Source organism: Pleurotus ostreatus, assembly GCF_014466165.1.
Source record: "Pleurotus ostreatus strain PC9 chromosome Unknown scaffold_3, whole genome shotgun sequence".
Taxonomy (NCBI): domain Eukaryota; kingdom Fungi; phylum Basidiomycota; class Agaricomycetes; order Agaricales; family Pleurotaceae; genus Pleurotus; species Pleurotus ostreatus.
Genome location: NW_023503158.1, coordinates 646,867 through 672,454, shown reverse-complemented (window position 1 = coordinate 672,454; position 25,588 = coordinate 646,867). Strand labels below are relative to the sequence as shown.

At 50.9% G+C, this 25,588-nt stretch overlaps 11 protein-coding genes across 11 annotated transcripts; 7 read left to right on the top strand and 4 right to left on the bottom strand.

The window, feature by feature from the left end:
• Positions 1-9: 9 nt before the first annotated feature.
• On the bottom strand, positions 10-2,479 carry PC9H_004672 (uncharacterized protein; the record flags this gene model as incomplete). Its single annotated transcript, XM_036774254.1, has 6 exons — positions 10-69; positions 337-977; positions 1,028-1,287; positions 1,346-1,374; positions 1,432-1,834; positions 1,887-2,479. The coding sequence occupies 6 exons, from the start codon at positions 2,477-2,479 to the stop codon at positions 10-12; spliced, it is 1,986 nt and encodes a 661-aa protein (XP_036632756.1).
• A 275-nt stretch (positions 2,480-2,754) lies between these two features.
• Positions 2,755-3,430, top strand: PC9H_004671 (uncharacterized protein; the record flags this gene model as incomplete). Its single annotated transcript, XM_036774253.1, has 3 exons — positions 2,755-3,054; positions 3,117-3,289; positions 3,337-3,430. 3 exons carry the CDS (start codon positions 2,755-2,757, stop codon positions 3,428-3,430), a joined length of 567 nt encoding a protein of 188 aa, XP_036632755.1.
• A 214-nt stretch (positions 3,431-3,644) lies between these two features.
• Positions 3,645-5,885, top strand: PC9H_004670 (uncharacterized protein; the record flags this gene model as incomplete). The annotated part of the gene is made up of 5 exons (XM_036774252.1): positions 3,645-4,228; positions 4,287-4,695; positions 4,745-4,773; positions 4,833-5,092; positions 5,143-5,885. The coding sequence occupies 5 exons, from the start codon at positions 3,645-3,647 to the stop codon at positions 5,883-5,885; spliced, it is 2,025 nt and encodes a 674-aa protein (XP_036632754.1).
• A 138-nt stretch (positions 5,886-6,023) lies between these two features.
• On the top strand, positions 6,024-7,302 carry YIH1 (eIF2 kinase Gcn2p negative regulator; the record flags this gene model as incomplete). Its single annotated transcript, XM_036774251.1, has 5 exons — positions 6,024-6,123; positions 6,177-6,291; positions 6,346-6,950; positions 7,009-7,070; positions 7,132-7,302. 5 exons carry the CDS (start codon positions 6,024-6,026, stop codon positions 7,300-7,302), a joined length of 1,053 nt encoding a protein of 350 aa, XP_036632753.1.
• Positions 7,303-7,557: 255 nt separating this feature from the next.
• PC9H_004668 (uncharacterized protein) lies at positions 7,558-9,676 on the bottom strand (the record flags this gene model as incomplete). The annotated part of the gene is made up of 4 exons (XM_036774250.1): positions 7,558-8,282; positions 8,337-8,587; positions 8,637-9,065; positions 9,114-9,676. 4 exons carry the CDS (start codon positions 9,674-9,676, stop codon positions 7,558-7,560), a joined length of 1,968 nt encoding a protein of 655 aa, XP_036632752.1.
• Positions 9,677-10,218: 542 nt separating this feature from the next.
• On the bottom strand, positions 10,219-11,598 carry PC9H_004667 (uncharacterized protein; the record flags this gene model as incomplete). Its single annotated transcript, XM_036774249.1, has 4 exons — positions 10,219-10,656; positions 10,706-11,329; positions 11,382-11,512; positions 11,568-11,598. 4 exons carry the CDS (start codon positions 11,596-11,598, stop codon positions 10,219-10,221), a joined length of 1,224 nt encoding a protein of 407 aa, XP_036632751.1.
• Positions 11,599-11,726: 128 nt separating this feature from the next.
• On the bottom strand, positions 11,727-12,526 carry PC9H_004666 (uncharacterized protein; the record flags this gene model as incomplete). The annotated part of the gene is made up of 4 exons (XM_036774248.1): positions 11,727-11,927; positions 11,980-12,095; positions 12,149-12,352; positions 12,409-12,526. 4 exons carry the CDS (start codon positions 12,524-12,526, stop codon positions 11,727-11,729), a joined length of 639 nt encoding a protein of 212 aa, XP_036632750.1.
• A 213-nt stretch (positions 12,527-12,739) lies between these two features.
• Positions 12,740-16,919, top strand: PSY2 (Platinum sensitivity protein; the record flags this gene model as incomplete). The annotated part of the gene is made up of 12 exons (XM_036774247.1): positions 12,740-13,045; positions 13,093-13,264; positions 13,313-13,432; positions 13,485-13,678; positions 13,866-13,962; positions 14,015-14,092; positions 14,188-15,212; positions 15,269-15,413; positions 15,461-15,634; positions 15,691-15,860; positions 15,909-16,072; positions 16,127-16,919. 12 exons carry the CDS (start codon positions 12,740-12,742, stop codon positions 16,917-16,919), a joined length of 3,438 nt encoding a protein of 1,145 aa, XP_036632749.1.
• A 1,341-nt stretch (positions 16,920-18,260) lies between these two features.
• On the top strand, positions 18,261-18,530 carry PC9H_004664 (uncharacterized protein; the record flags this gene model as incomplete). Its single annotated transcript, XM_036774246.1, has 1 exon — positions 18,261-18,530. The coding sequence occupies one exon, from the start codon at positions 18,261-18,263 to the stop codon at positions 18,528-18,530; it is 270 nt and encodes an 89-aa protein (XP_036632748.1).
• Positions 18,531-20,583: 2,053 nt separating this feature from the next.
• On the top strand, positions 20,584-21,518 carry BMH1 (14-3-3 protein; the record flags this gene model as incomplete). Its single annotated transcript, XM_036774245.1, has 4 exons — positions 20,584-20,650; positions 20,709-21,015; positions 21,077-21,420; positions 21,472-21,518. The coding sequence occupies 4 exons, from the start codon at positions 20,584-20,586 to the stop codon at positions 21,516-21,518; spliced, it is 765 nt and encodes a 254-aa protein (XP_036632747.1).
• A 372-nt stretch (positions 21,519-21,890) lies between these two features.
• Positions 21,891-25,232, top strand: BST1 (GPI inositol deacylase; the record flags this gene model as incomplete). Its single annotated transcript, XM_036774244.1, has 8 exons — positions 21,891-22,154; positions 22,219-22,390; positions 22,454-23,533; positions 23,594-23,743; positions 23,796-24,140; positions 24,193-24,445; positions 24,501-24,995; positions 25,058-25,232. 8 exons carry the CDS (start codon positions 21,891-21,893, stop codon positions 25,230-25,232), a joined length of 2,934 nt encoding a protein of 977 aa, XP_036632746.1.
• Positions 25,233-25,588: the final 356 nt, after the last annotated feature.

Sequence of the window (25,588 nt, the reverse complement as noted above, 5' to 3'; positions counted from 1 at the left end):
GCTGAAGTACTAGATTTCGATACTAGTTCGGCGAAGTTTGACACGAACAATGTTATCAAAGTCTACTAGCTAAGATTCGAGATACGTGTGGTTTGTGTCTCTCAGATCTATCTCCTGAATCTAACGAAGTATGTTGATGCAAGCACTATATCATTCAGGTATAAGCGGTGCGTACTTACTGACGATGGAGGTCGGGAACACTTCAGCTTCAGGTAGGACAAAATAGAATAGCAATAAGACAATATGTGGTCAAGGTTGCAAGGGATCTGTCCTGGTATTTATGAAAGATGACCAGAATTGTGGGTCGAAGAGGAGTCCGGGATCCATCTCCTCGACCATACCCATGGTTCCGAAGAATGGATCGAACATTGAAGGGAAGGGATCGTCTGAGGAGAAGCCGTCGCCCGATGGCAGCGTTGCTTGCTCAGACTGAGGCTCCGACGGATTGTTTGGCTTATCTTGAACCATGTCCTTGAAGTTGTTGTTCTTGGGGGGACCTTCCTCCCTTACTTTATCCCAGGTGGCGATGGAGTGTCGTAGGGCGGCAGCGCACCGCGCGGGCATATGGTCGGGCGAAAGGGCAGCCTGTTGAAGCCTATCCGTCGTATTGTCCAGTAAGACGTCTCCGTGATCGGCAACCGACGAGAAACCCATGTGATGGACAGCTATCTTCGTAGTGAGAAGGCTCAATCCAGCGTAGGCGACGAGGAGGAAGTAAGAGTCGGGAGCAGTAGAGAGGGAGGCAATGTCGGGTCGTGATAGGAGTGATACGAGGGTTGCTTCAGATAGAGAGAGTAGTTCTCGCCCCCATGCTATACCGACAGGGAGGCCGTTGAGTTCAAATCGTAACCACTCCTTGTTTGAGAGGTTAAAGAGGGATTTGAGCTCGAATAGATTTCTGTATATTATTTTCATTTTGTATGCGTGATAGGATACTTCGAGCATGCTGAAGTAGAATGCGTCCAGCTGGAAGATAACTGCGTTCACGCGTGAGAATATGATTTGTGCTTTGAGGGGAATTACGAACCTGGTAGGGGGATGATGAGACGATATAGCCAGTTATAAGATGCAAGGAGGTCATTGACTTCCTTGCTGGCATTTTCTTGCTCGGTAATAGAGGGTCCCCAATGAAGGCTTGAACCGATATCGGTTAAGTCGAATAGTCGTCTCGATAATCCAAGCCGTACATCTCGCGGGTCCAAAGTGACATACGACGCTGTATAATCCGTACGGCGCTCCTCAAGTGTACGCCGAGATTGAGGATCGCGGCCAGTACCAAATAAGAGCCTGATCGGGGTTTGCGTTGGATCAGCGACGTCGAACGGTGCTCTCAGGAGAAACTCACATATGTTCAATATTTGATGCCGCGCACCACTGAAAGGACAGCAATGATTTCACATGATGCAGAGGAAGGGGCATAATCCCACTTACCAATCGCGTCTTTCTGACAACTTCAAGATCGGCATTGCCTTGTGCTTTATGCGGCAGCAGCACTTGGATGTTGTCGTATTGATTCAGCCCTAGACTGATCGCGATTTGCATCGCGGACGATGCCAGCAAACGACTGTCTCTTTTGATAGCATATCCAGATCCGCATATGGGCATCCATAGTGCTAGAATAAGCAGCGCTTCGATAAATTCAGGGGATTTTGTATGAGGGTATCCCGGTTGGAGCAGTGTGCTCTCTACCAGTGCCTGAAGCCTGGGGGCAACCTTGCGTCGTGTGGTAGAATCGAGGTGTCTTGAGGCGATCGTGCAACGGACAAGGTCCAACGCCGCATCATTGACATCGGCTGACGGTAGGTTCATCCATGGTCTGTATCGCGTCTCGAAACTGTACAAACATGACTCAATGGGCGGCAACACCACATATCGTAAGTACCCACATATCTATCAGGTAACGAATTCGATTATGAGGAAGGATGGATGTAAGGGTATCATTTTGGGAGTGGTGATTTGTTGAACCGTTGATTTCGTGTGCAGGAAGTGGCGGCAGAATTCCTTCGGTCGCTAGTATAGGCTCTTTCGTCCAGCGAGCGTCGTCTGCGATACCGATCAATCGCCAAGGGCCCAAGACGTAGCTCTCGTGGCCCTCAGGAGGGAGTTCAACTTCATGATTACCATTTGATGTCGAATCCTTCTGGACGCCAAACTGTTCCGTTGAGGGTGACGACCGTGTCGACTGTGCTGAGACTTGTCGGCTTGGAGTGCTTGGCCCAGCCTGAGCAGGACTGCTAGCGGCATCGTTGTGTCTCGCGACGATGATTATGTCTGAGTTATGGAACGAGCATTCGATATCCAGGACTTTACAACGGTGGCATTGTAGTCGTCCGTTGGGTCCAGGGGCTACATCAAGCAGCTCGCAGCGACTCTTTGTTTTTCGGCATGTAGCACACGCTCTACTAGCTTTTTGGCGTTTGGCGGGGTTGCCTTCTGGCGTACGAGACGACTCTGAGTCTTGAGCACGCTTTGGTGCCATCGTGGTCGTTTCCCAACCACCACGCGCAGTAACTTGATGCTATTTTTAGCCCACATAGGGGTGAACAGGGTGTTCAGAAGCCTATTCAACGGACTGCCCTTTTAGCAGTACTTCCTGCATAATTTGAATTGGACAGGAAAGTATCCAGAAAGGGCAGGGGACAAATAAGCCAAAGCATTGCATGTAGAACGCGCGACGCGACCTGACGCGACTCCTGTTTTCTCCCCGTAACGAACCTGAAAACATCCTTGCACCGTTACTTCAGACACATTGCGATGGCCGGAAAACGCAAGAGCGATACATCTTCTTCTGCTCCCACGAAGAAAGCGCGCAAGCAAGTCTCGGTTGACGCGTCTGATCTCGTCGCGTCCATCCTAGATGAAGGCGAAAACTTTCAATTCCCCGAAGATGATGAAACCATTCTCGAAGACATGCTGCGCTTGGCGCGTTATGCTCGCAGTCTTGAAGACGCTGCGGAAGCTTTGAAACCGAAGACGAAGTCTCCGCAGGAAATCCAGGCAGCAGCTGGGAAGTTAAGGGCCGTAGCTGTCAGCGGTATCCAGAAACAGATGAGCGTGGGTGTTACTCTTGTTCCTAGCTTTTTCGCTGCTTGCTTATCTTTGATGGCTGTGCACAGTGGAAGCCGTCGTGCAAGACGGGCTCGTCTAAATGGGCATACGACGGCGTATGCGCCGATCCAGCAGTGTTTGCAGCTATGCTGGGGCTGGAGCTACCCATTAAGTTCAAGATGAAGAAAATACCTATCGCAGACTTTGAGAACTTGATGGGTGATATTCAAGGGCACGCTCGGTAAGCCAGGAGTCGCGAGGATGGCAGAGGGCTGATTGGCCGTCTAGATACAACACCCTGTACCTCAAGGGTGATCACGTTAACGTTCATTGGAAGGCCGAAGAAGGTACTTTCAAATTTAGCGGCTCCTACGGCGCGTAGTGAGTCGATGGGATGGGGGCTAGTTTTTGACGCGTGGCTAGAGTACTTGTGGCATTTGTCTATTATCTTACTTCCCTATAGTGTATGTATAAATTCTTATAGTGGTAGGGAGCAATCCCGCAGTTGAAACCCTTCTACTTCTACCCCTGTGTTCGGTTAAATTAGCCCCCAAATTACTGCGCGTTTGCGATCCACAGGTTTGCAAGCGACCGCGATGGCGCCCAAGCGTGCTCAAGACGCAGAATCGCCCAATACGCCGGATATGAACCCAGTGAAACGCCCCAAAGCAAGTAGAGCGTGTGCTACATGCCGAAAAACAAAAAGTCGCTGCGAGCTGCTTGATGTAGCCCCTGGTCCCAACGGACGGCTACAATGCCACCGCTGTAAAGTCTTGGATATCGAATGCTCGTTCCATAACTCAGACATAATCATCGTCGCGAGGCACAACGAAGCTAGCACTTCTGGTCACACCGGGCCAAATACACAAGGTCAACAGCAACCAACGCCCTCTTCGCCCTCAACGGAACAATTTGGCGTGCAGAAAGATTTCACGTCAAATAATGAATTCGAACTACCAGAAGAGGGCGCTGATGTTCTAGATGCCGAGACCTACGTCTTGGGTCCTTGGCGAGTACTCGGGATTGCGGACGACGCTTACTGGACGAGAGAACCTATACTAGCGGTTCGAGGAATCCTGCCGCCACTCCCTACACGTGAACCCAACGGTCTAATAAATCACCAAGACGAAAGCCTGACATCTATCCTCTCTCATGGACGAATTCGTTACCTTATAGATATGTGGGTGCCTACGATTTATGGTGTTGCTGCGCAGTTCATCACACACTGTTGTGCACAGCTTCGAGACGCGATATAGACCGTGGATGAGCCTGCCACCGGCCAATGTGAACGACACAGCTTTAGACCTCGTTCGTTGCACGATTGCTGCGAGACACCTTGACTCTACGACGAGATCCAAAGTCGCCCCCCGCCTTCAAGCGTTGGTTGAGAGCTCCCTGCTTCAACCAGGATATCCTCACACAAATACCATCGAGTTCATGGAAGCGCTACTTATTCTGGCTCTATGGACTCCTATATGCGGATCTGGCTATGCTATCGAACGAGACAGTCGTCTGTTGGCATCGTCTGCAATGCAAATCGCGATCAGCCTGGGGCTGAATCAATACGACAACATCCAAGTACTCCAGCAACGTAAACCGGATACACCAAACGATCCTGACCCCGAGGTTGTCAGGAAGACGAGGCTGGTAAGTGCTCCACCTCTCCATCCGCACCAACTGGAATAACTGTTGGCAGTGGTGCGCAGCGTCAAATATTGAACATATGTAAGTTTCCTTTGCATACGACAATTCGATGACACTGACTTGATGCTAACGCTAATCAGGCTTCTCGTTGGTGCTGGTCGCGATCCCCAATCCCGACGTACACCTGAAGAACGTCGTGCTGACTTCACGGCGTCGTATCTTACTTTGGATCCGCGAGATATCCGCCTTGGACTTTCGAGACGGCTATTCGACTTAGCGGACATCGGTTCTAGCGTGTGTTGGGGACCCTCTCGTACAGAGCAAGAACATGCCACCAAGGAAATCAATGATCTCATTGCTTCTTTTAACTGGCTGTACCGTCTCATCACACCTCTACCAGGTTTATAATTTCTTTTCAACTGCAACCTCGTATCTAATATGTAAATGCAGTTGTCTTCCAGCTAGACGCATTCTACTTCAGCATGCTTGAGGTATCCTATCACGTTTACAAGATGAAGACCTTATACAGGAATCTTTACGGGCTCAAGTCCGTTTTCGATCGCCCCTACAAAGAGTGGTTACGACTAGAACTCAACGGACTACCTATTGCCGCAGTATGGGGACGAGAAATGGTTGCTCTATCTGAAGCAGCCATCGTCTCCCTCTTATCACGCCTCGACGTCGCCTCCCTTTCTACTGCGCCCGACCCCTACTTCCTCCTCATCACCTACGCCGGATTAACCCTGCTCATCACGAAGATAGCTGTGTATCACATAGGATTCCCGTCGCTTGTTGGTCACGGAGACGCGCTACTGGACATGACGATAGAGAGACTACAACAAGCCGCCCTTTCGCCTGATCATATGGCTGCACGGTGTGTTACAACGCTTCGGGAGGCTGTGGCTACCTGGGACAGAAAAAGGGAGGAAGGGCTTGCCGCGAAGCAGTGCGTGAATGGCGCGTTTCAAGATAAGCCAATTGACTGTAGCGTGCCGGTGTCTGAGCAAGTAACGCAGGGATCAGGACACGGAACAAGCTCGGAGCCTTTCTCTGCAAGTGATCCCTTGGTTTCGATGTTTGAACCATTTTTTGGAGTCTCATTGGTCGACGAGATGGATCCTGGCCTCTTCTTGGACCCTCAGTTTTGGAACTCTTTCATGAATAATAGGACAGACTCCCCCGCAGATCCCTGATTACTCTTCAGTTGTGGCACGCATATTATTGTTTAATCATTGCTCTACCGTTGGAAACCTTTTTAGTCACCAGATGATCTTATCTTATCTACATATGGCTTTAATTCTTGCACATTGTCGCTTCAAACCTGGTTCTTCATGTCCGCCGACGAAAGAAACCATGCCCAAGAGCTCGAGGAGCTAATTGAGCAGCTCTCTGCGATGCCTGACCGCGAGCAAGTCGCTGCAGAGCTCGGAGGTGCGGCGCTTTGCAAAATTGCACTACTCGGGGTCATCGAAAGTTTCTCGCAGCTCTCCAGTCGATCTACGGCGAGGGGGTCTTGAAGATCTGGCTACCCGATGGCAACAATGCCAGCCCACGGAAAGGTAGCCTAGATGAATCCCTGCGCTTCGAAATCACGCTAGGGTCAGTTGTCTAAGTTGGTATGCGTGAGGTACTGAAGTTGAAGCACCCGTGCAGCCTCTTGCCGCCGCACGAAGAAATAACCGTCCACATTCTAATATCCCTGCCACCAACATACCCATCCACATCGCCTCCCCAGCTTCAGCTCCTTTCTCGGTACATCGGTGCTTTCGGTGCAGACTCCAACCTCTTCGGCGCCATCCTCCGTGTCTACATCTCCGTCAACGGTGTGGAATGGGCGGCGGACTCCATCTGCGTGTTTGATGGTTTACAACGCATGTTGGAGCTGTGCACGGAATGGTACGATGAGAAACTGACCAACTATGCGATAGGCCAGGTCATCCGCGATGCTGCGGAGGAAACCAACAATTCGAAGGCCACAACCTCTACAGCATTCCTTAATTCCGACACGGACGAGAGTCACCGCGCTCCTACTGTAACTGCTGCGCCAACTTTCGGCATACCCGAAGGGATCCAGATATTCGAAGCCGAACCCATAACAGACCGCAAAAGCGCATTTGTAGGACGCGCCTGCCGAATATCCCACCCGTCTCAAGTGCCCCTCATCCTCTCCCACCTGATGTCAGATCGAAAAATCTCTCGTGCTGCGCATCCTATCATCAACGCTTGGCGTTGTCATGTAGGCAACGTGCTCCATCAAGGTAAGACGTTATTGTCATCCGCGTTTTTTAGCTGTCCTCGTTAAGGATACTCTGGTAGATAACGACGACGACGGGGAGACAGCTGCTGGTGGGCGGCTCGCCCACTTGCTACAAATTCTTGTAAGTGCTTGAGCCGCTTGTTTTTTCCCTTGTCGTCCATTATAAGCTTCCATTATTTCAGGATGTTGACAACGTACTCATCATTGTCACTCGCTACTTCGGAGGGATACATCTCGGGCCAGACAGGTTCAAGCATATCAATCAAGCTGCCCGTAATGCTTTAGACATAGGCGGAATCCTGGATGCCCCGGACACGAAAAAGGCCACAGGTAGTAGAGCAAAGAAGCGATGATAAAAAACACAACTACTATGTGGAGATACGAGGAAAACAGCTATACAAAAGGGAGATCTACCATCGTAATTATGGGATAATATGGTACTGATGTAGAATACAAGTACTCGTGTTATATCCACAAGTGCTGAACTTGCGATGTTGGTTGACGTATATAAAGTCCGTAAGATCCACAAACGTCCGTCCTACCAGAGAGGACAGCGCTAGCCAGTCTCCCATCCTGTAGTCCTGCCACACGGTGATCATAATTCATTGTTATGGATTGAGGTTACCGATGAATGAAGACCAGAATTGGGCGTCGAAGAACATATCAGGGTCGGAGAATGTTGCAAAACCGGGTGGAATATTTGGTGGAATAGGAGGGACGGTTGTATGTGATTGCGAGTGAGGGTACGACGAGGAAGCGGGTATTCCGTTATGTCCTGGACCAGAACTATGATGATTCTCTCCCGATTGCGTTGTGGGCCGAAGAGCGATTTCTTTGGAAGTGGATATGACCCTGGGGCCTCTGCGTTCCCATGCTCCCAGAAGCTCCTTGATTGCCTCAGCACACCTATTGGGCATGTGGTTGGGCGAAAGTGCGGCTTGTTGAAACCGTTCCGCAGTCTTCATCAGCAAGTTCTCCGTCTGCCCGTGCAAAGGTCCTTCTCGAATATGGTAGATAGCAAATCGCGCGACAATGAGGAATGTGCAAGCGAAAGTGAGAAGGGTGAAGTATTGATCTGGGACGGTAGAGAGGGAGACAAAGTCGGGGCGGGAAAGGAGGGCAATGAGCGCAGCTTCTGCTGTGCAGAGGGCATCACCAGTCCAGCCGTGCGCGAGGTACACGTTATTATGTTGCACTTGAAACCACATTCGTTGAGACGAAGTGTCAAAAACTCTCCTCATATTGAGAAGAATGTTGTGGATGATTAGTAGTCGGCAGATATGATAGTTGATCTCCAGTATATGGAAGTAAAATGAGTCGAATTGAGATACAACTAGCACGACTCCGTTCAATGACTGTTGTGGGGATATCGAGGAGAAGAACTTACCTGGGAGCGGCGCGATGAGACGATGGAGCCACGAAAACGAGTTGAGTACGTCCGTCGCTTCCTTATGAAACTGGTCCATATCTGCCGAGGTTTCCATATGTATTGACATCCCTCTGTCCGTGAGATCGAATAACCGACTGAATAAGCCCAACCTCATGTCTCGCGAGTCCTCCGTCGTGAAAACTGACATAAAATCGCGATCTGTCATCCGTTTTCGCGTCGGACTGGCCTTTCCGGTACCTAGGAGGAGCCTAGGAGCAAGGGCATTAGCTACGATAAGTAGGAGAATTTGATACGCACAGCTGTTCGATGTTATTCGCCGTTGTCCACAGACGAGTAAACCGAATCTCGTCTGAGTTCGCGTCCATTAAATCCAGGGCACCCTGTCTCAGGGTTAACACCCCGTAACGGTCGTAGCCAAGTTTCTGAGCGACTTCCACGGCGGACGTGGCCAGCAATCGTCCTTCTCGCGGAAGATCGTAGCCGTCCCCGCACAGAGGTTCCCACAGCGAGAACATCAGCAACACCTCCACAAATTCGGCGGACATCGACATGTATCCTGGTTGTAAAATAGTTTTCTCTACTAGAACCTGAAGGCGGGGGGCAACCCGGCTACGGGTCAGCGAGTCGAGATGTCGAGCTGCAATGAGGCATCGTGCTAAATCGAGAGCCGGGGTGTTTTCTTTCGACGGCGGTAGGTTCATCCATGGCCGGTAACGACTCTCGAAGCTAAGAAATACAGTTAGTAGCGTGCATTGGGAGACCGGGTGGACTCACATTTCGAGGCAATTCGCGATTTGCGACGGCGTTAATATCGCGGATAGGGCGGTATCGTGATATGGGCTATGCCTTTGAGGGGCTAACTGGGGCGTCGTGAACCCTTGAACCGCAGTTATAGGCGCTACTCCCCAGTCGAAGCCATCTGGTAGATTCAGAGACCCCCAAGGTGTGCGTGGAGTCGGAATGAAATCATCAACTTTGAGAAGCCTATTGCTATTCTCCGGGGGAGTAGGCGGACTCTCCGCTTGCACAGAGTTGTGCGCCGAGTCCGACGTTGGCTCGGATGTAATGTCGGGGCTGAACTCAACTCCAGGAGCTGCGCCAGGGGGACCTGAGGAGTTCTTCGGTAAGATGATGATATCCGAGTTCTCGAACGAGCACTCGATATTGAGCACTTTGCAACGGTGGCATTGGATGGGACCGGTCGTGCAATTCGTGTCTAGCAACTCGCACCGCGTTTTGTGTTTTCGACAAGTCGAGCAGGCCTGGCTGGCCTTGGATCTCTTCGCGGGACGATTTCTGGAGTTGTTTTGATCATCTTGAATTCGCTTTGAGGCCATGTAGTAGTTTAGTTGAGGAGGAGCATGGAGGACAGGGAGGAAGTTCAGTCAGGCGAGGGCTGAATTGCCGAGTACGCTGGCTTGCCGAGTCTCTCGCCAATCTTTCTTTGTCATATTGAAGTCCCGATTGGTGACTCCAGCAGTACGTAAGCAGAATGACAACTTTACCGGGAAGTATTTGAATCTTGATGTCAGAAATTGCGAGCAGGAAATTCTAGGATGTGCGAGAAGATGAGGGGAGAAACGAAAGAAGGTCGATAACCCACAACACGGCTATATACTCTCGGAATGTTTGCTTTTATAATAAACCGACGGTTAGACCTGTCCAGCTCATATCATTCTTGACTCCAGACCACAGACAGTGCCAAGGATTAGAAATCGCATCGCGTCTTGCTTTGCGTTGCCTTCTTCACACGAATCGTGCTAGAGTGAGAAGAGATGCGGTGAGATTATCGTAACGAAGCACTGTGATGAAGAACAAATGGTCTAACTACGATATGTCGTAAAGTTGAAAGAAGTCCGTATGAGGAAATATGAAAGCCTCAGATCTTACCCTCCTTCTCCTCAAAGCTCGTCAACACCGAGTCAACCTTACTCTCATCTTTTTGTGTCTCAGGCACGTCTCCTTCAGTCGGTGTCTCCGCTGCTTCACTTTCTGCCATGCATTTCGAGCATTTGCAGGCGAACCGCCATCCCCGGGCGATTTCTTTCCTTCTGCGCGTCCGGGCATCGACAGCGGACTCGCCCTCATGCTGCGTGACATCGACGTACGCGACGGAGATCTCATCTCCCTTTTTGATCGGCTTGTTCGCGATAAGGTGGAGCTCCGCAGTACCATTGGAAAACGAAGGCCGAGCATTAGGCGCACACGAGTGCACCAAGTACGCGGACACCACGTACAGTCCGCAGCCGATCTGTTTTGCGGTTCCATAAGGTGTGCGCGTCTTTTCGACGTCTTCAGGGCGCTTGTCCGTCTCCGGCTAGGGGACCAATCAATGGATGTCATCGCTGTCAATGGGGAATACTAACCTTGTCGGTGCGTCCTCCGCCATAGCAGACACCAAATGCATTGTACGCCATCTTGCCCAGGAGAACAGCATGCCGCTCGTCTGTCACGAATTGTTCCAGGCCAGGGAGGGCATGCTGAAGGACGTCCGTAAGGAGTCGCATTTCTTCCGGTGATGGTACAATTTCCAGGAATCTCAACCGTTCCAGATGATCAGTGAGGCCATAATCGCCCCCTTCAGCAGTTGGATAGTCGATCTCGGTGGATGGAGCGCTGGCCATTAATTTTGACGTCTCATTTTGTACCTGCCGCGCAATGAACTTGGCAGCGAGGAGAGGAGCGGCGTTGCCGTTCTTTACGAGGTATTCGGCAAACAGTGACTGAGCCTTGCGGCGCTCTTCAAGCTCTTGGGGAGATACGGGAGGCGTAGGGACGTCGGGTGGCAAAGGTGGATCGAGAGTGAAAAGGAGGGAGTGATACTGCGTCCTGGATTTGAGCTGGCAATCCTTTGAGCACCAGACGGAAGGGAAGGGTTCAGAAGGAGACGAAGGGATGGCCATGCCCTTCTCGATGTGTCTCAGGCAGTGTGTGCAGTAGGTGCCTTGCCTTCGGAGGTCATTGTCGAGGACAGTCGCGACGGGTTGTTCCTGAAAACTGTTGCAGGCCTCAAACTACACAGGGCACATAGTGGCAACGCACCTTGTAGATGAGGTCCCCAGGTTGGTAGTCCTTGGATGCTACCAATACTTTCCGTGAGCCTTGTGAGCTGGTGCTGTCCTGAGTTACGATAGCAACACCCATCGATTTGGGCGGGAAATAGTCGAAATAGGCTAATATCAAGTCCTCAGCATGGCTCAAGCATTCTGCTGAACGTGGTCAGCTCACCTGAAACACGATCTTTGACCTGTAATGCCATACAAGGGAGACATGCAATGATGTATTAGAAACCAAGACGATGTATAGGATCGAGAAAGAACAAAGCGGGAGTAAATGAATGTGCGTTGGAGGTACAGGTGACTACAGATCGCTCGTGCGTGTTCACATTCAAAACGTGCTAGGCGTCTGGGAGCCAGGATCTGTGACCTTATCCCATTCTTGTGAAGAGGCCTCAGAGGGTGCCCTTGAAGGACTCGTCTCAGCGGAGTGCCGGGATGAGGTAGACTCCACCTCTTGTTCGCCTCCTTCGACGACGGCACCATCTACTAGAATTGTACTCACATCGAGATTCGTAAGCTCCATAACGATCTACGAAGAGGGTTGTTAGAGACGAGTAAGTTCCAAAGGTAGACGAATCTACCTTGAATATGGGAGGGGGAACCGTTTTGTCGTAAATGGCAATAAGCTCAAGGGGCGAAGGATAAACCCTCAGCGCGCGGTAGAACGCCAAAGCTGCTGGAAGGTGGAATTCGGGACCTTGTATGGCGAACTGAGTAGGCAGCATGGAAGGTGTCATAGCAGAGACGGACCTCTCGTTGCAAGCTGCTCGCCCATGGCCACCTGGGACATGAAATAGTTCTCCTTCTCCGCCGCCCCAGGCGGTGGCGGCTCGTTTTTCACTAGCTCCAAAGCCTCCCTTAGCTGTTCGGGACTCAGCTCGTTGCTGGAGCCAGAGGCAGCTAGAGACTCCCTCGACTCTGCCGCAGACTTTTCCGCACGCTTCTTGTCTTTTCCTATACGAGAAAAATTAGCCATTCCTAGGCCATCTGAGAAAAGGAAGAACACGGACTCAGCTTCTTGCGAAACTCGACATCATTTCGACGCTTGTAGTCGAAGTATATCGCGTACGCGAGGAGGCCTGCAGCCGTCACGGACGCGACGGTAAGGACAGTCGACGATTTGGTCATTGCGACGTTGAAAGATGAGGAGGAAGGTGTCCAACTCAGGTTGGATTACGGTCTAGGTCACGGGAGTTCGCAATTCGCAATAAAGGCTGCTTAGGTAAGTGAGCGCCTAATACAATTCCGGAAGCGGTCACGTCCTGCTCGTCCTGGTTTTTCGCCAACAAAGATCATATCAGGGGCGGCGTTCTTTCTGTATATACCCCTCAACCCTCGGGCATGGACCGCAGTGAAGCCACTGCTGAGGCCAACGACCAGCAGCCATTGAACGTCGACCCTCAGGATCCCCCATCTTCCAGCTCCAAGATTCAGCCAGACGCCGCTTCTGCCACCTCCGCACAACCAACGGACCCGGACAGCGTCGAGAATGCGCAGCAGGAGCCTTCGGATAGGACGTTGAACGGCTTTCAGCAAGTAGAATTGGTCGAACACACGCCCGGCGGGGCTGAAGCCGACGCTGGAGGCTCTCAGGACGATCCACACGACTGGTTCCCCGATAGCGACTACGAGCTCAAACGCGTCAAGGTTGCTTGCGTTGTCGGTTCACCGTCTCATTTCTGACTGCTGCTTAGGTCTACGAATTGATAGGCTCGAGATGGGTTGACCAGGGAACAGCCTTTTGCTTCGGGCAATTCAACGACGAGACGAACGAGGCTCTGCTCATAGCTCGCTCTGAATCCAACTACGCGGAAGTCATCCTTTCCACGACGATTCGTTCCAACGATGTTTACCAGCGGCAGCAAGGTGTGAGGATAGCTGTTGCATTCCATAACGTGACCAATTATTTCCCAGACACGCTCATCGTTTGGACGGAACCCGATGGAGTCGACTACGCGCTTAGCTTTCAAGATCCAGAAGGCTGTTCAGAGGTTTGGAACTTCATACTTGAGGTCCAGAGGCACCTAAACCGTGGTGAGTTGTTGTTTCGCGAGCGAGCGAACATGGGAATCTGAACATGGAAAAGAAGAGCCCGGTCTCGTTGGATCGTCGTCGCCTACGCCGGGAAACAGTGATTCCGTGGCTGCAGCCAATGTTATTCGCTCTGGCCATCTACCTCAACCACAACTCGGAATCATCGGGGAGATAGAGAAAGTCATCAAATCGCTCTCTCGAACGCAACCGGTCAAAGAACGAATGTGCGAGTATATCCAACACGAGGTGAGCACCTCGCAACTAACTAATGCCAACCGTATTCCATACTCTCCGTCGTGTACCCTTGCCGATAATGCGAATAATATGAAGTCGTGTTCCATGTATCCTTTTATCGTTACGTCCTCCATTTGGTTACTGAACTGTCCGTGGTTCGTATACTGATATGGAATCAATTCCTGTCTGTTCTATCCAGGAATACATCAAGCAACTTGTTGATGTTTTACACCAAGCGGAAGACTTGGAGAATTTGGAGAACTTGCATGCTTTGTGCTCACTCATGCAGACTATCTGTAAGTGTCGTTGCCAATCCACACGCCAATCTCTGCTGACATTCGTTCGTAGTACTCCTAAACGATCACGGGTTGTACGAGCACATACTCGAAGAGAGTCTTTTCTTCGGTGTCGTCGGGATGCTCGAGTGTGCGTCATGTTCCCTTCAACATCTACCCTTTATCACCCGCGCAAATCCAGCCCCGCTTCTGACTCCCGTTTCCTACGTTTCCCCCTTCGTATAGACGATCCCGAGTTCCCCGACTACAAAGCGAATTACCGCGATTTCCTCGTCCAGACCACGCAGTTCCACCAACCGATCGCAATCGTTGATCAGGCCATTGTCCGCAAGATACACCACACATATAGGTTGCAATTCCTGAAGGACGTGGTCCTCGCTCGTGTGCTCGACGACTCGACCTTCAATGTCCTCAGCTCCTGCATAATATTCAATCAAATCGATATCATCACACACGTGCAACAAGACCCAAGGTTTCTGATGGAAGTGGTGAAGCTATATGTCGACGAAGATATGTTAAGCGGAGGCGGGAGAAGGGCAAGCTCTAGTCAAGGACCAGGTACGCAAGGTTTCCCATTAAGTGGCGGCATGGGGGGCGGGCTGGTTGTTGTTAAACTTGAGAATGCCGATGAAGATGCTAGCGTGAATGGCAAAACCAGTAAGGACTCGGTGTTCAGGAAGTCCACGGACACAGATTCCATGGATGTCGACCAGAAGTCCCCAGTCAATGGCCTCACCCATACCGTCGTTAATGGTCAGGTTTCGCGTTCATCACATTACTCCTTCGCCCCACCGGAGGAACTCTCTGAAGCGGAAGTAACTCTGCGACGCGAGGTCATTTTTCTCATCCAGCAACTCTGTGTCATGGCGAAGAACGTCCAGCTTCCCGCAAGGATGGCTCTCTTCCGTACCTTGGTCGACCGAGGTGTTCTGTTTGCTGTCCAGTGGGCTGTAGGCCTTCCAGAGAAACTGCCTGTCAACCTGCCCATAATCGCCGCTGGGGGCGAGATATTGGCGGCTTTGCTCGATCACGACTTGACTGGCGTGCGCGGGCATGTGTTGAAACAGGTCACCGCCATCGAGAAGGAGAAGGATGCGGGGAAGAAAGGTGCGGACAAGGCTGAAACAATTTTGGCTATGGTCTGTCGGATTCTGATTCAGAGTCGGGATCTGGCTGTCCAGAGCCTGGTTGGTGACGCATTAAAAGTTTGGATGGATATTCCTCTGAACGACGGAACAGAAGCGGCCCACGTGAGTGATGGTATTCGTGTACCTAATGCCCAATTTGACCACATTTCTGTGAATAGCAGCAGCAACCCGGTGTGAAGATGTTACCTCGAGGGAAGGATGATCCTGGTACGGAGAAGTATATGGAGTACTTCTACAATGGGAACTGCATTCATACGCTTCTTCGCCCGTTCAACGATATACCGCCGTGGCAGGATTTCAAAGGTACGTTCACATATCTCCCCCCAATAATGTGCTGATCCGCTGCCCAGAACTACGTTTACCACTCACGAGAGAACAGACTAACCTATATGTCTACCTTTGCGATCTACTATGCAACTTCTCCCTTCAGCATTCCTTCCGCAGTCATTTCCTCGTCCTCACTTCGAACATTTCCATCCGCATTGCCACTCTTCTTAAGGCTAGGGACAAGCACCTTCAGCATGGTTAGCTTTTTTTTGTATCTTTGAAGCTACTCACCCCGCTCATCTGGCGATTGCAGCTGCCTTTCGATTCTTTCGAATATTGGTCAAACAAAACAATCGAAACATGCACCAACATCTCCTTAAACATGACATCTTCAAGCCAATCCTCGATCTCACGCTGCAAGAATCACGCAGGGACAACCTCCTTAGTTCATCTTGTCACGAGTTGTTTGAGATAATACGAAAGGTTCGTTCGATGTTTGAGTCATGGATGGTGTTGCTAACACGCTGCTAGGAGAACATGAAGGAACTGATCCACCATTGTATGACCAAGCACGAGGAGCAGGTTCGCAAGCTCGCCGGAACACCACTAGGCGGCTCAAGGTTCCAGCAATTCATTCGTCGGTGGGAGATGAACATAGAGCCGCTACCCGTCGAAGACAAGAACACAGATGCTAAGTAAGCTCATGACGGTCATAGCTGTATGGATCTAACTGACTTTTTGTGCTTCAGACGTCCGGATGCACGCGGTTGGCCTGGTGGCCGGGCTGTTGATGCTGAGGAAGAGGACTACTTCAACAATGACGATGAGTCAGACCTTGCCAGCGGCCCTCTACCGATAACGATGCAGCAATGGACACGTGGCGGCCCCGCTCCCCTCTCGCCTTTACCAGGCGAAATGACACTGAAGCGCAAGCGTCGACCAGCAATTGCGATTCCACCAAGGACATTGAAACTGACAAATATTTCACCGCTTCGGTCGCCTTTACCCTTAGTGGACTATGGCGATGACGACGAACCATCACCGGGCGATGATGGTAAGATGGACGCCCAACAAAAACCCAACACCCCACAATCGTCTACGTACTCAGAACTCCCCCCAAGCCCTAAACTTTCCCATCGACAAATACCCTCATCAGTAAACCCTACGCCAAAACGTCCGCCAGCAGAAGACGAGGACGAAGAAGATGGCCTTCTTGAAGCCTTGGTCACGGGGAAAATTACATCGACATCATCAGCTTTAGCTCCGTCACTTGATACGATGAAACCGGGCGAAAAGCGTCGGCGGAACGATGATGATGATGACGGACTCCTCGAGCGTCTGGCCAAGATCAAGAAGCAACAGCATCAGGGGCAGGACACCAATTCCGTCCCTTCGGTGCGCTCGAAGTCTGGTGATGATCCACCTAAAAAGATCAAAGTGAAATTTGGTCTGGGCAGCCTCGCCGTTGCGCAGCCTCCTTCAACGACACCGTCCCCATCAGCAGCTTCAGAAGGCGGCGTCAAGGACGGGGACACAGGCTAACAGGCTGGCGTATGCATGCATCATGCTTCAGTTATGTGTTGCATTGACTTCGTATTGCTTTCGTTTGTTATTGTGAGATACGTATTCATAGAGTGAGCTAACCCGCTGTTGTTTGTATGGACTAATCGATTAGTACAATCCTCATTTCATTTGTCTGGACTCCCCTTTACGCCACCTCTCATTAAGAGAATTGGGCGACCTCTCACCTATACTCAACAACCGCGAATTCCTTGGGCTGAGATTCAAATTACGTGTAGAGCAACGGGTTGTCTTTGTAGGGATCGATATCCGTCTGTCCCCTAACGCCTAAAATGGCTCGGGTCAGCACTATGGAGCTTCTACTCCTTTGTTGCGCAGTCATACGCCCGGTCAAGAAAGAGGGCACGTAAGTCTTTCTTCCCCTTCTATACACGACCAAATCGTTCAGACAAAACCTTTATTATTATTATCGACTAAATAATGAAAGCAACAATCCAAAGATCATCAACATATTTCAAGGGTGACTGTTTCAACGGCCCGATTTACGGGGAATCATGGGGAGTCGAAACAATAGCATTGGCAGGAGTATGGCCTACTTCCTTCCGTGGTGGTTGATTTTATTTGACATTCACATCAGTGCCCAAAGGATTGGTGGAGTTTGGAGATCTCGTAAATGGGGAAAATAAGTACGCCTCTGAAACGGCTAGATATTCTCTCAGGCAACCACTCTTCGTCACAAACACAGCATGTACTACGTACATAGACCTATGTTTGTGCTTTGACTTCGTGTCAGGGTGCGGACATTTATTGCCCACCAGTCGTAAGTTGGCCCTTTTGGCAATGTGCGGGAGGTACGCATACTTAACAGTATAGTTACGCGCCCACGTGATGGCGACAGGACAAACTGATGAAGGCGGGGAATTGTTTGTGCTCATCATCCGGTGGACTCGCAGAAAGGGTGGACTGCCGAATTGGGTCCTCCCGAATCCGTATTCTGAGAAACGTAGCAGCTTATAGTAGAAATAAAAAATGATCGCCATGGTGTCTTGCCGCGAAGGAGTAGACAGGTGGTCCGTACGCGTCGAACGTCGGGGACGTGATTTCGAGGGCTCAGGCGCTCAGGTAGCGTCGGCGGGCGGACGCTCTGTCCCAACGGCGGTTCCAATGCGCCGAAACAATGTATGCCAGCCTCCGTCGATGTCAGATAGATTACTCATGACGTCTATACCCCAAATCTGGATTATCCGGCGTCAGCCAACGACAAGGAGGGAAAGATATATAAGCCTCACGTATGCTGAATATACCCCCCACGATTCTTGATCTGCTACCACAATTATCTCTGCTATATCCCATATATTCCTCATGCCTTTCACCTACAACGCTTCTACCCTCGTCGCTGGTTCGACTTCCTCAAGTTCATCGCCATCGCCATCCTTTCATTCCTTCAGCTCCGGCAAGACGGTCGCCTGGTGGAAGGAGAGCTCATCGTCTCCCTCCCCGTCCTCACACTCGGAGGCGTCGGTCCCCCCATCAAGATACGGCGGGCTGCAAAGGTCGATGGCGATTGGCCGCAAGCGTGGTGCTGAGATCGCTCGCCGATGGAGCGATTCGAAGGGCGTTATTTATGTCTAGGCGTTTATTCAACAACAAGAGGCGTGCGCCGGTGGCAGTACCGGTTTGCGTCTAGGCGGTTTCGTGGTTTCAAGAAGCGTGCAACTTTCATGGCCGGCCCAGCAAGTTGCAGCGATCGTACTGCTTAGCGTGTGTTACAATGCCTTCCGTACGCCGTGGCTGACCTCGCGTGAGTCAGGGACTTTGTCAATTGTAGGTTCGGCGATAAAGCAAGGTCGACTTCAAGATGGGACTGGTAGCTGGTAAGTACGAAGGTAGGTCATTGTGTTGGGAGGTGTGTGCCTCTCCTGATGAGTCCAAAAGGACGAAACACTTTTCTCCTATAATCTGTTGCACGACTGACCGCTTGTAGAGGACGAGTGGCTGACTTACTATTGCTTCCATGTTCTATTTTGTATATTTGGCAATTCTGTGGGCTAGGAATGTACTTCCGTCTTCATCATTTTTGACACCGTTCGATGCAATACCTTTCAATCAACACTTCCACTCCAAGTCACACCGAAGAGGAGCGTAGTAGCACTTCACAATGCTGTTAAAGACCATTCGGTGAATAACGAATCAATAAGTGGCTGCAGTCAGTGCAGTCGACTCGAAGCGAAAACCACTCGATTTCTTCGCCTAACAGGTGTGACTTCGCGACTTGAAGCAAGGAGCTTACTTAAGTACTGCCTGTGCTACGCGTCGACTCCCCACTGTGATATATTGCAGGCCTTCGCTGGCACGGAGGATAGTGAGGCAAAGAATGATGGACTGTATACAGCTTCATTCATGGAACTCGGACCCAACGGAACGGGGCGCGCTTAAACCAGGGCATCTAGCGATAACAAAGGTTGTCCGTATGAAGTATGGTCGGTTCCCTAAGCAAATGAACATTATGATAATCAATGGAGAGGTAAGAAGATTGAAGCTTGATACCTCAAGGTTTTGGGGTCGCGTGATGCGCAGCATTCCCAAGCATAAGAGATAGCGCGCCGGAAAGAAGTGTAGAGGCTGGGAAATCAATGAATCGTTACATATGTTTTGAGCGACGATTTACCCAGCAAACAAAACGCGACTGAGCTTACCTCCGCCAAAGTAGTCTTTGCCGTAAGTTGGATTCAAAGAGCCGGGTTTGTGGTGTAACCCCCAAGTGGAGTCCGTGACACATTCTGCACGTTTGCGTTTAAAAAGAAGGTGAAGAGCCAGCTGCCCATGAAATTGGAATCCTCAACACATCAAGCCTCGAAAAAAAAAACGGAGGACGAACCGCATTCCGCGCTGTTCTCTGGTCTTCTCTTCCTTGAGCCCATCGATTGTGAAAGTGTCCCTGACATAAGTCTTAATCTCCTGCATCGATTTGAGCTTCAATGCTCACCCCTATCCGTATGACTGATTACTATTGTTGGATCCATCAGGGTTCCTGGCGAGTTCCATGGCCACAAAGGCGCCTTGGTACTGCACAGCTGTAGTAGTTGAGAATACAGCCTACCCGTTTCGATGATTGATATAATGGAAACGACAGATATCATGCTGGGCTTCGTTCATCACCATCAGATACCGCTTTTCTCGAGTGTATAGATAGATACCACTTCTTGCACCGACTTATGTCGCGAATGGCCCCAAATTCGGGATATGTGGTGCCTCAGCTGCGGCGCCCGCGCTGCCGCCTTTGTGGTTCCTTTGAGATCGTCGTTTGGGCAGCGCCGCTTTGTGGCAACAAAAGAATAGGAGGAGAAAGTTAGACGCCTCACCAAATGGGATGGGCCACGTGGCAAATCTGCCCAAATGCCCCAACCCTCTGCCCTATTATGATGACAACAAGCCCTTCGCCCAGGCTCTCTTTTAATTACGCCTGTGTATTTTGGAGTCCCTCCCATCATCCTTTCTTTCTCCCAAACCACATCGCTCAACGTGAGTCCTGACCCGTGCTCCACGTCGAGGACGACGAGCTCACCCTTCCTCATCCTGATAGCGCCCAATCAACCCTTCCCAACAACCCCATTATCATCGTACGTGCGCGCCGACGCGTTATTTACGCGTCGTTTCATAATGTTAACATCGTCTGTTCATCCAGATGCCTGAATCCCGCGAAGACTCTGTCTACCTCGCCAAGCTCGCTGAGCAGGCTGAGCGTTACGAAGGTTAGTTCTTCTTATCGCCTGATCACCCACTTTTTGCTCACTGTTTTGGTTCTGTTAGAGATGGTTGAAAACATGAAGCGCGTCGCCTCATCAGATCAGGAGCTTACCGTCGAGGAGCGCAATCTTTTATCTGTCGCATACAAGAACGTTATTGGTGCCCGTCGTGCCTCCTGGAGAATCGTCTCGTCAATCGAGCAGAAGGAGGAGTCGAAGGGTAACGAGGCTCAGGTGTCGATGATCAAGAGCTATCGCGAGAAGATCGAGAGCGAACTCGCCAAGATCTGTGAAGACATTCTCGACGTTCTTGAGAAGCACCTTATCCCTTCTGCTGCCTCCGGCGAGTCGAAGGTCTTCTACCACAAGATGTGAGGAAAAGAACTCCGCTTGGCTGCTTCCTGTCTAACCGCGCATATATGTGCTTTATAGGATGGGTGACTACCACCGGTACCTTGCCGAGTTCGCCACTGGCGATAAGCGCAAGGACAGCGCCGATAAGTCACTAGAGGCATACAAGGCCGCTTCCGATGTTGCTGTCACCGAACTCCCTCCTACACACCCGATTCGTCTTGGTCTGGCCCTCAACTTCTCTGTCTTCTACTACGAAATCCTCAACAGCCCCGACCGTGCCTGCCATCTTGCTAAGCAAGCTTTCGATGATGCTATTGCTGAACTCGACACACTGTCAGAAGAGAGCTACAAGGATTCGACCCTCATCATGCAACTCCTTCGTGACAACCTGACTCTTTGGACTTCTGACATGCAGGATTCTGGTGAGTTGAAGGACTATGTTCGATTGTCATGGGCTGATCATTATTGTATAGCCGATAAGCCAGCTGATGCGAAGGAGGATGCCCCGGCCGACGAGTAGATTATTCGCTCCCCACGCATGGCCCTTGACCGGTGTGCTGCTGCCAGTTCGTTATGGCGACTCTGCTCTTGACTCTCGCTCCGTCCACTTACCCCATCCACCCTTGTCTCCTCCCCTTGCTCCTACCCTACCCTACCATTGCATTGTTGCCCTCATCCCTTACCCGTCATCGATACAGTTCTTGCATGCATTTTTCGTACTTATTATATTCCCTTGGTCATTCAACGATGAAACAAAGCTTGAAATCCTACATGCTGGTGTGAACATGAGTGCATTGATTCGCTGTACCCTTGAATTAATTGAAGAGTCCTCCGTGAGAGTTGAGTAATTAATTTTTGCATTTTGAGTTATGGCGTGCATGCCCTCGACCACATGGCACTGTTGTCTGCCCACTTTCTGCTTATAGGATTTACGCTCCTTACAGCTTATTTCTCATATCTGGCTACATTGGACATATCTACTAGTCTCTCGCCGCAAGGATGTCAAATGTCGTATATGTCCCCTTCATACGTCCTGCAAACGGGGTTCGATAAACGGTGGTCAAACCTAGCAGGGCGGTATTCGCTATATTTGTACAGAGAAGTCGCCTGGGACGATGGCAAGGTGCGCGGCTCTATGGACCCACCAGCGGTGTGCGTGCGTGCGTGACTTCGAGGCTGATCTCTTCCTCTTTCTTTCCTTCGGCCTTGTCGTACAAAAGCTGCCTAGCGGTATTCCTGTCCTCTTCATTCCAGGAAATGCCGGTGCCGCGGGACAAGTTCGTTCGATCGCATCGTCTGCAACTAGGCAGTACTTTCAACGACCAGGCGTCGTTGCCGACGAATTCGAGACGGGTTGGAAGAGAGGAGTGAAACCGTTGGACTTTTTTGCGTGTGAGTCTTCTTGGTTCTTTCTCGCCCAATGTATACGGGACACTCAATGCTCCATATGCACAGTGGATTTCAATGAGGATCTTTCTGCTTTCCACGGGCCAACGCTAGAATCGCAGCTACGTTATGCATCGAATGCTATTTCGTACATTCTCTCGCTATACCCCGCGAAAACTCAAATTATTGTCATGGGACATTCCATGGGAGGCGTAGTCGCCGATTCCCTGCTGCCGTCTCCGAATATCTCGGCCATCATTACCATGTCGACACCTCACACTCTTCCTCCCGCGCGATTCGACGCGCGAATTGATAAAATATACTCTCGAAATCAACAGCTGCTGGCAACCGATACTACGCCTATCGTCTCGTTATGCGGAGGAGCGACAGACATGATGATACCATCCGAGGCTTGCATTCTGCCGCCCACTGATGATGACGTGAAGCCGTTCCGGCGCACGGTATTTACGTCGGCTTTGGAAGGTGCTTGGACGGGCGTGGGTCACCGTGAGATGGTTTGGTGTCACCAAGTGCGATGGCGGGTTGCGCGGGCAGCTCTAGAGCTTGGGGCAATGTTGGAGACGGCGGGAAGGAGCAAAATCTTGGACAACTGGTTGAGGGACGGCCACACGCTCCCCCCCACAACTCAACCTGTCCCGGGGTCGTTGGAATTGGCCGACGGCGACGCTTACGAGGTTCTTCCTCAAGCCTCGGACCTGATGCTCAAGGATCCCCATGGGGATGCCAGGACGTACTTGCTTCCCTACCCTCGACACGTCGAAAAGGTGGTGTTATATGTTTCTAGCGGCTCTGTCAATGGTATCGCACCGTACCATCGGTCACCACTTCGCGTGTCTCCTTATACGTGCCACCGTCGTGTCGCTGGTTCTTCGTCGGTTATATGCAGTCCTCTGAAACCAACGATGTTGAAACTGGTGCCAAATCCCCTTCCGGGGAAGCCGTTTCCCGTCCCGCAGCGCGGGGCAGATGAATCTGAGGGCGTGGTGCTTTTCGAAGCGGATATCGCCGCCGATAAACGGCACAACGAGGATCAGTGGATAGGTTTCCAAATTGATGGCGCTGACGGCCATGGCTGGGTCGTTGCTGGCTTCGCCCAGTCGAAGGTGGTTTATAATATTTGGCCGGGCGGTAAGTGTCTTTTTTCGTCATGCTTCATCAGAACGCGAGCTAAAGGCGATGACAATGTAGCTGCTGCTCTCTGGCGTCACCGCGTCGAGCTCCCACGCGAGGTGCAACTACGCACTCAGATTGATTTTCCAAACCTCGTGTCTAACGTGTTGGCCGTCTACAAGCTGACAGCGAAATTCAAGCCGCAGGACAAGAATCCGTCATGCTCAGGTATTGTTCGACACAATATCGTCTATATTTGCGCTCCTGACGCTGTCTCCAGATACACTTTTGCCGCCTGTTGTCATGCATACTTCGCATTCCGCTGAGACGCATTATTTTCCGTTGGTACCGATAACAGAGCCAGCGCAGCGCATCCTGCTTCATACTCATGCCACTGCTCCGTATGTCCCACAAACACCGGGTGGGACCGTTGGCACAAACATTGTGATTTATTCGTCCGGAAGCGCAGGCTGTTTGTCGGATCTAGAGGCTTTGTTTATCGAACTAGACTGGTCTGCCACCGTCGGGAGATGGGCATCTCGTTATCCGACGACATTGGTCTGCTGGGCAGTAGGCATTGTCGCTCTCATATTGTTCAGATCATGGGGTGTACATGATAAAGGAGGTACGCAAATCCATTGTGAACATGGCCGAAAATACCAATTTCCCTTGTCTAGCCCCGATGCCCAGCGTATCTCAATCGTTGTCTGACTTCGTTCGTCGGGCACTACCCCGATTGCTGTGGATGTCATTTGTCCTATCCTTTTTGCCCTTCCCCGTGAGCATATATCTTGGAAATAGGGGCCAGCTATGGTTTTCGTTCCTTGCCCCGTTGATACTGTGCCTGGCGACTGGGGTCGTGTGCATTAGTTGGATGATACTCGCGGTGTTGATCTGGCCGATTAGTAGATTAAAATCGTGGGCTCCGAGGTTCGTTCTCCATCGATCATGCGTCCTCACCCATATGATTAACGCGGTACCGTAGAGACAGGGGGGACGTGCGTAGTGCGCACCGCAGCACGGCAGTATCCTTAACATTGATCTGTGGGCTCATCTTTTTGTTTGTGCCATGGCAAGTGGCATACTTGGGGTGCTGGGTGTTCCATCTGTTTACCTGCGCTTCGGAGATACCTGTACAACATACCCGGTCTACTACAACCATTCCCCTCCTCGTTCGTGAGGGGTCCGATGGCGAGACGGGGCTCGAAGCGTCGAATGATCAACCGATTGATCGTCATGATGATACCTCCTCAAGCAGGCACGATTTGGATAATCACCATCACCATCTGCATTTGCTACTCTTCATGACTTGGTTACTTCCCCTGACAGCACCGACACTGGCGGTGTGGGTGCGAACTCTGATCACGGCTGGACCGACAACCCCCTTTGACGGAGATCACAATTTCTTGCGCGTCGTCCCCTTTCTGGTCTTGGCCGACTTTGTTTCGCGGTGTAGCGATCCGTTGTTTCAAAGACAGAGGTGGGTGATTGTTTGAATCATTTCATTGTTGAGATTGCTGATTGTTCCCCTGATTTGTGTAGCTTTGAGCGTAGATGGTCGGTCCGATGGCTATGGGTTGGCGTGGCTTTAGTAGCAATGCTTCTGGGAGCCAGACGGGTATATTTGGTATTCGACGTGGCGACGATTTCAGCAGGCGTTGTTGTGATGGTTCGCATCGGCCGGCGCTACTGGGGAGGACCTTCTTGGACTCCCTAAATCGGCGAGTTACGTGGATAGTGGCTGTGGAATCTAGTACGCAGCTATACTCAACCGTTTTCAGCACTCTAATTGTTTAGTACCCACTAGCTTGACCAAGGTTGCTGTGAAAATCAGTGATACTTGAACAAATCCAGTTCATCATCATCCCGTATCTGACTGAGCATCGTCCAATTCCTGTCATCATTTGCATGAGGTTTCATTGAATTGATTCCGGTACTTGATCTTGCTAGCATTTTTACGGCATTATGGAGGCGCGGAGTACACGCTATATGATTGAAATGATGTACTCTACTTCCGGGCCGTCTGTCAATTGGAACTCTGGCTCACACTATACTTAGTCAATTCCCGGCCGT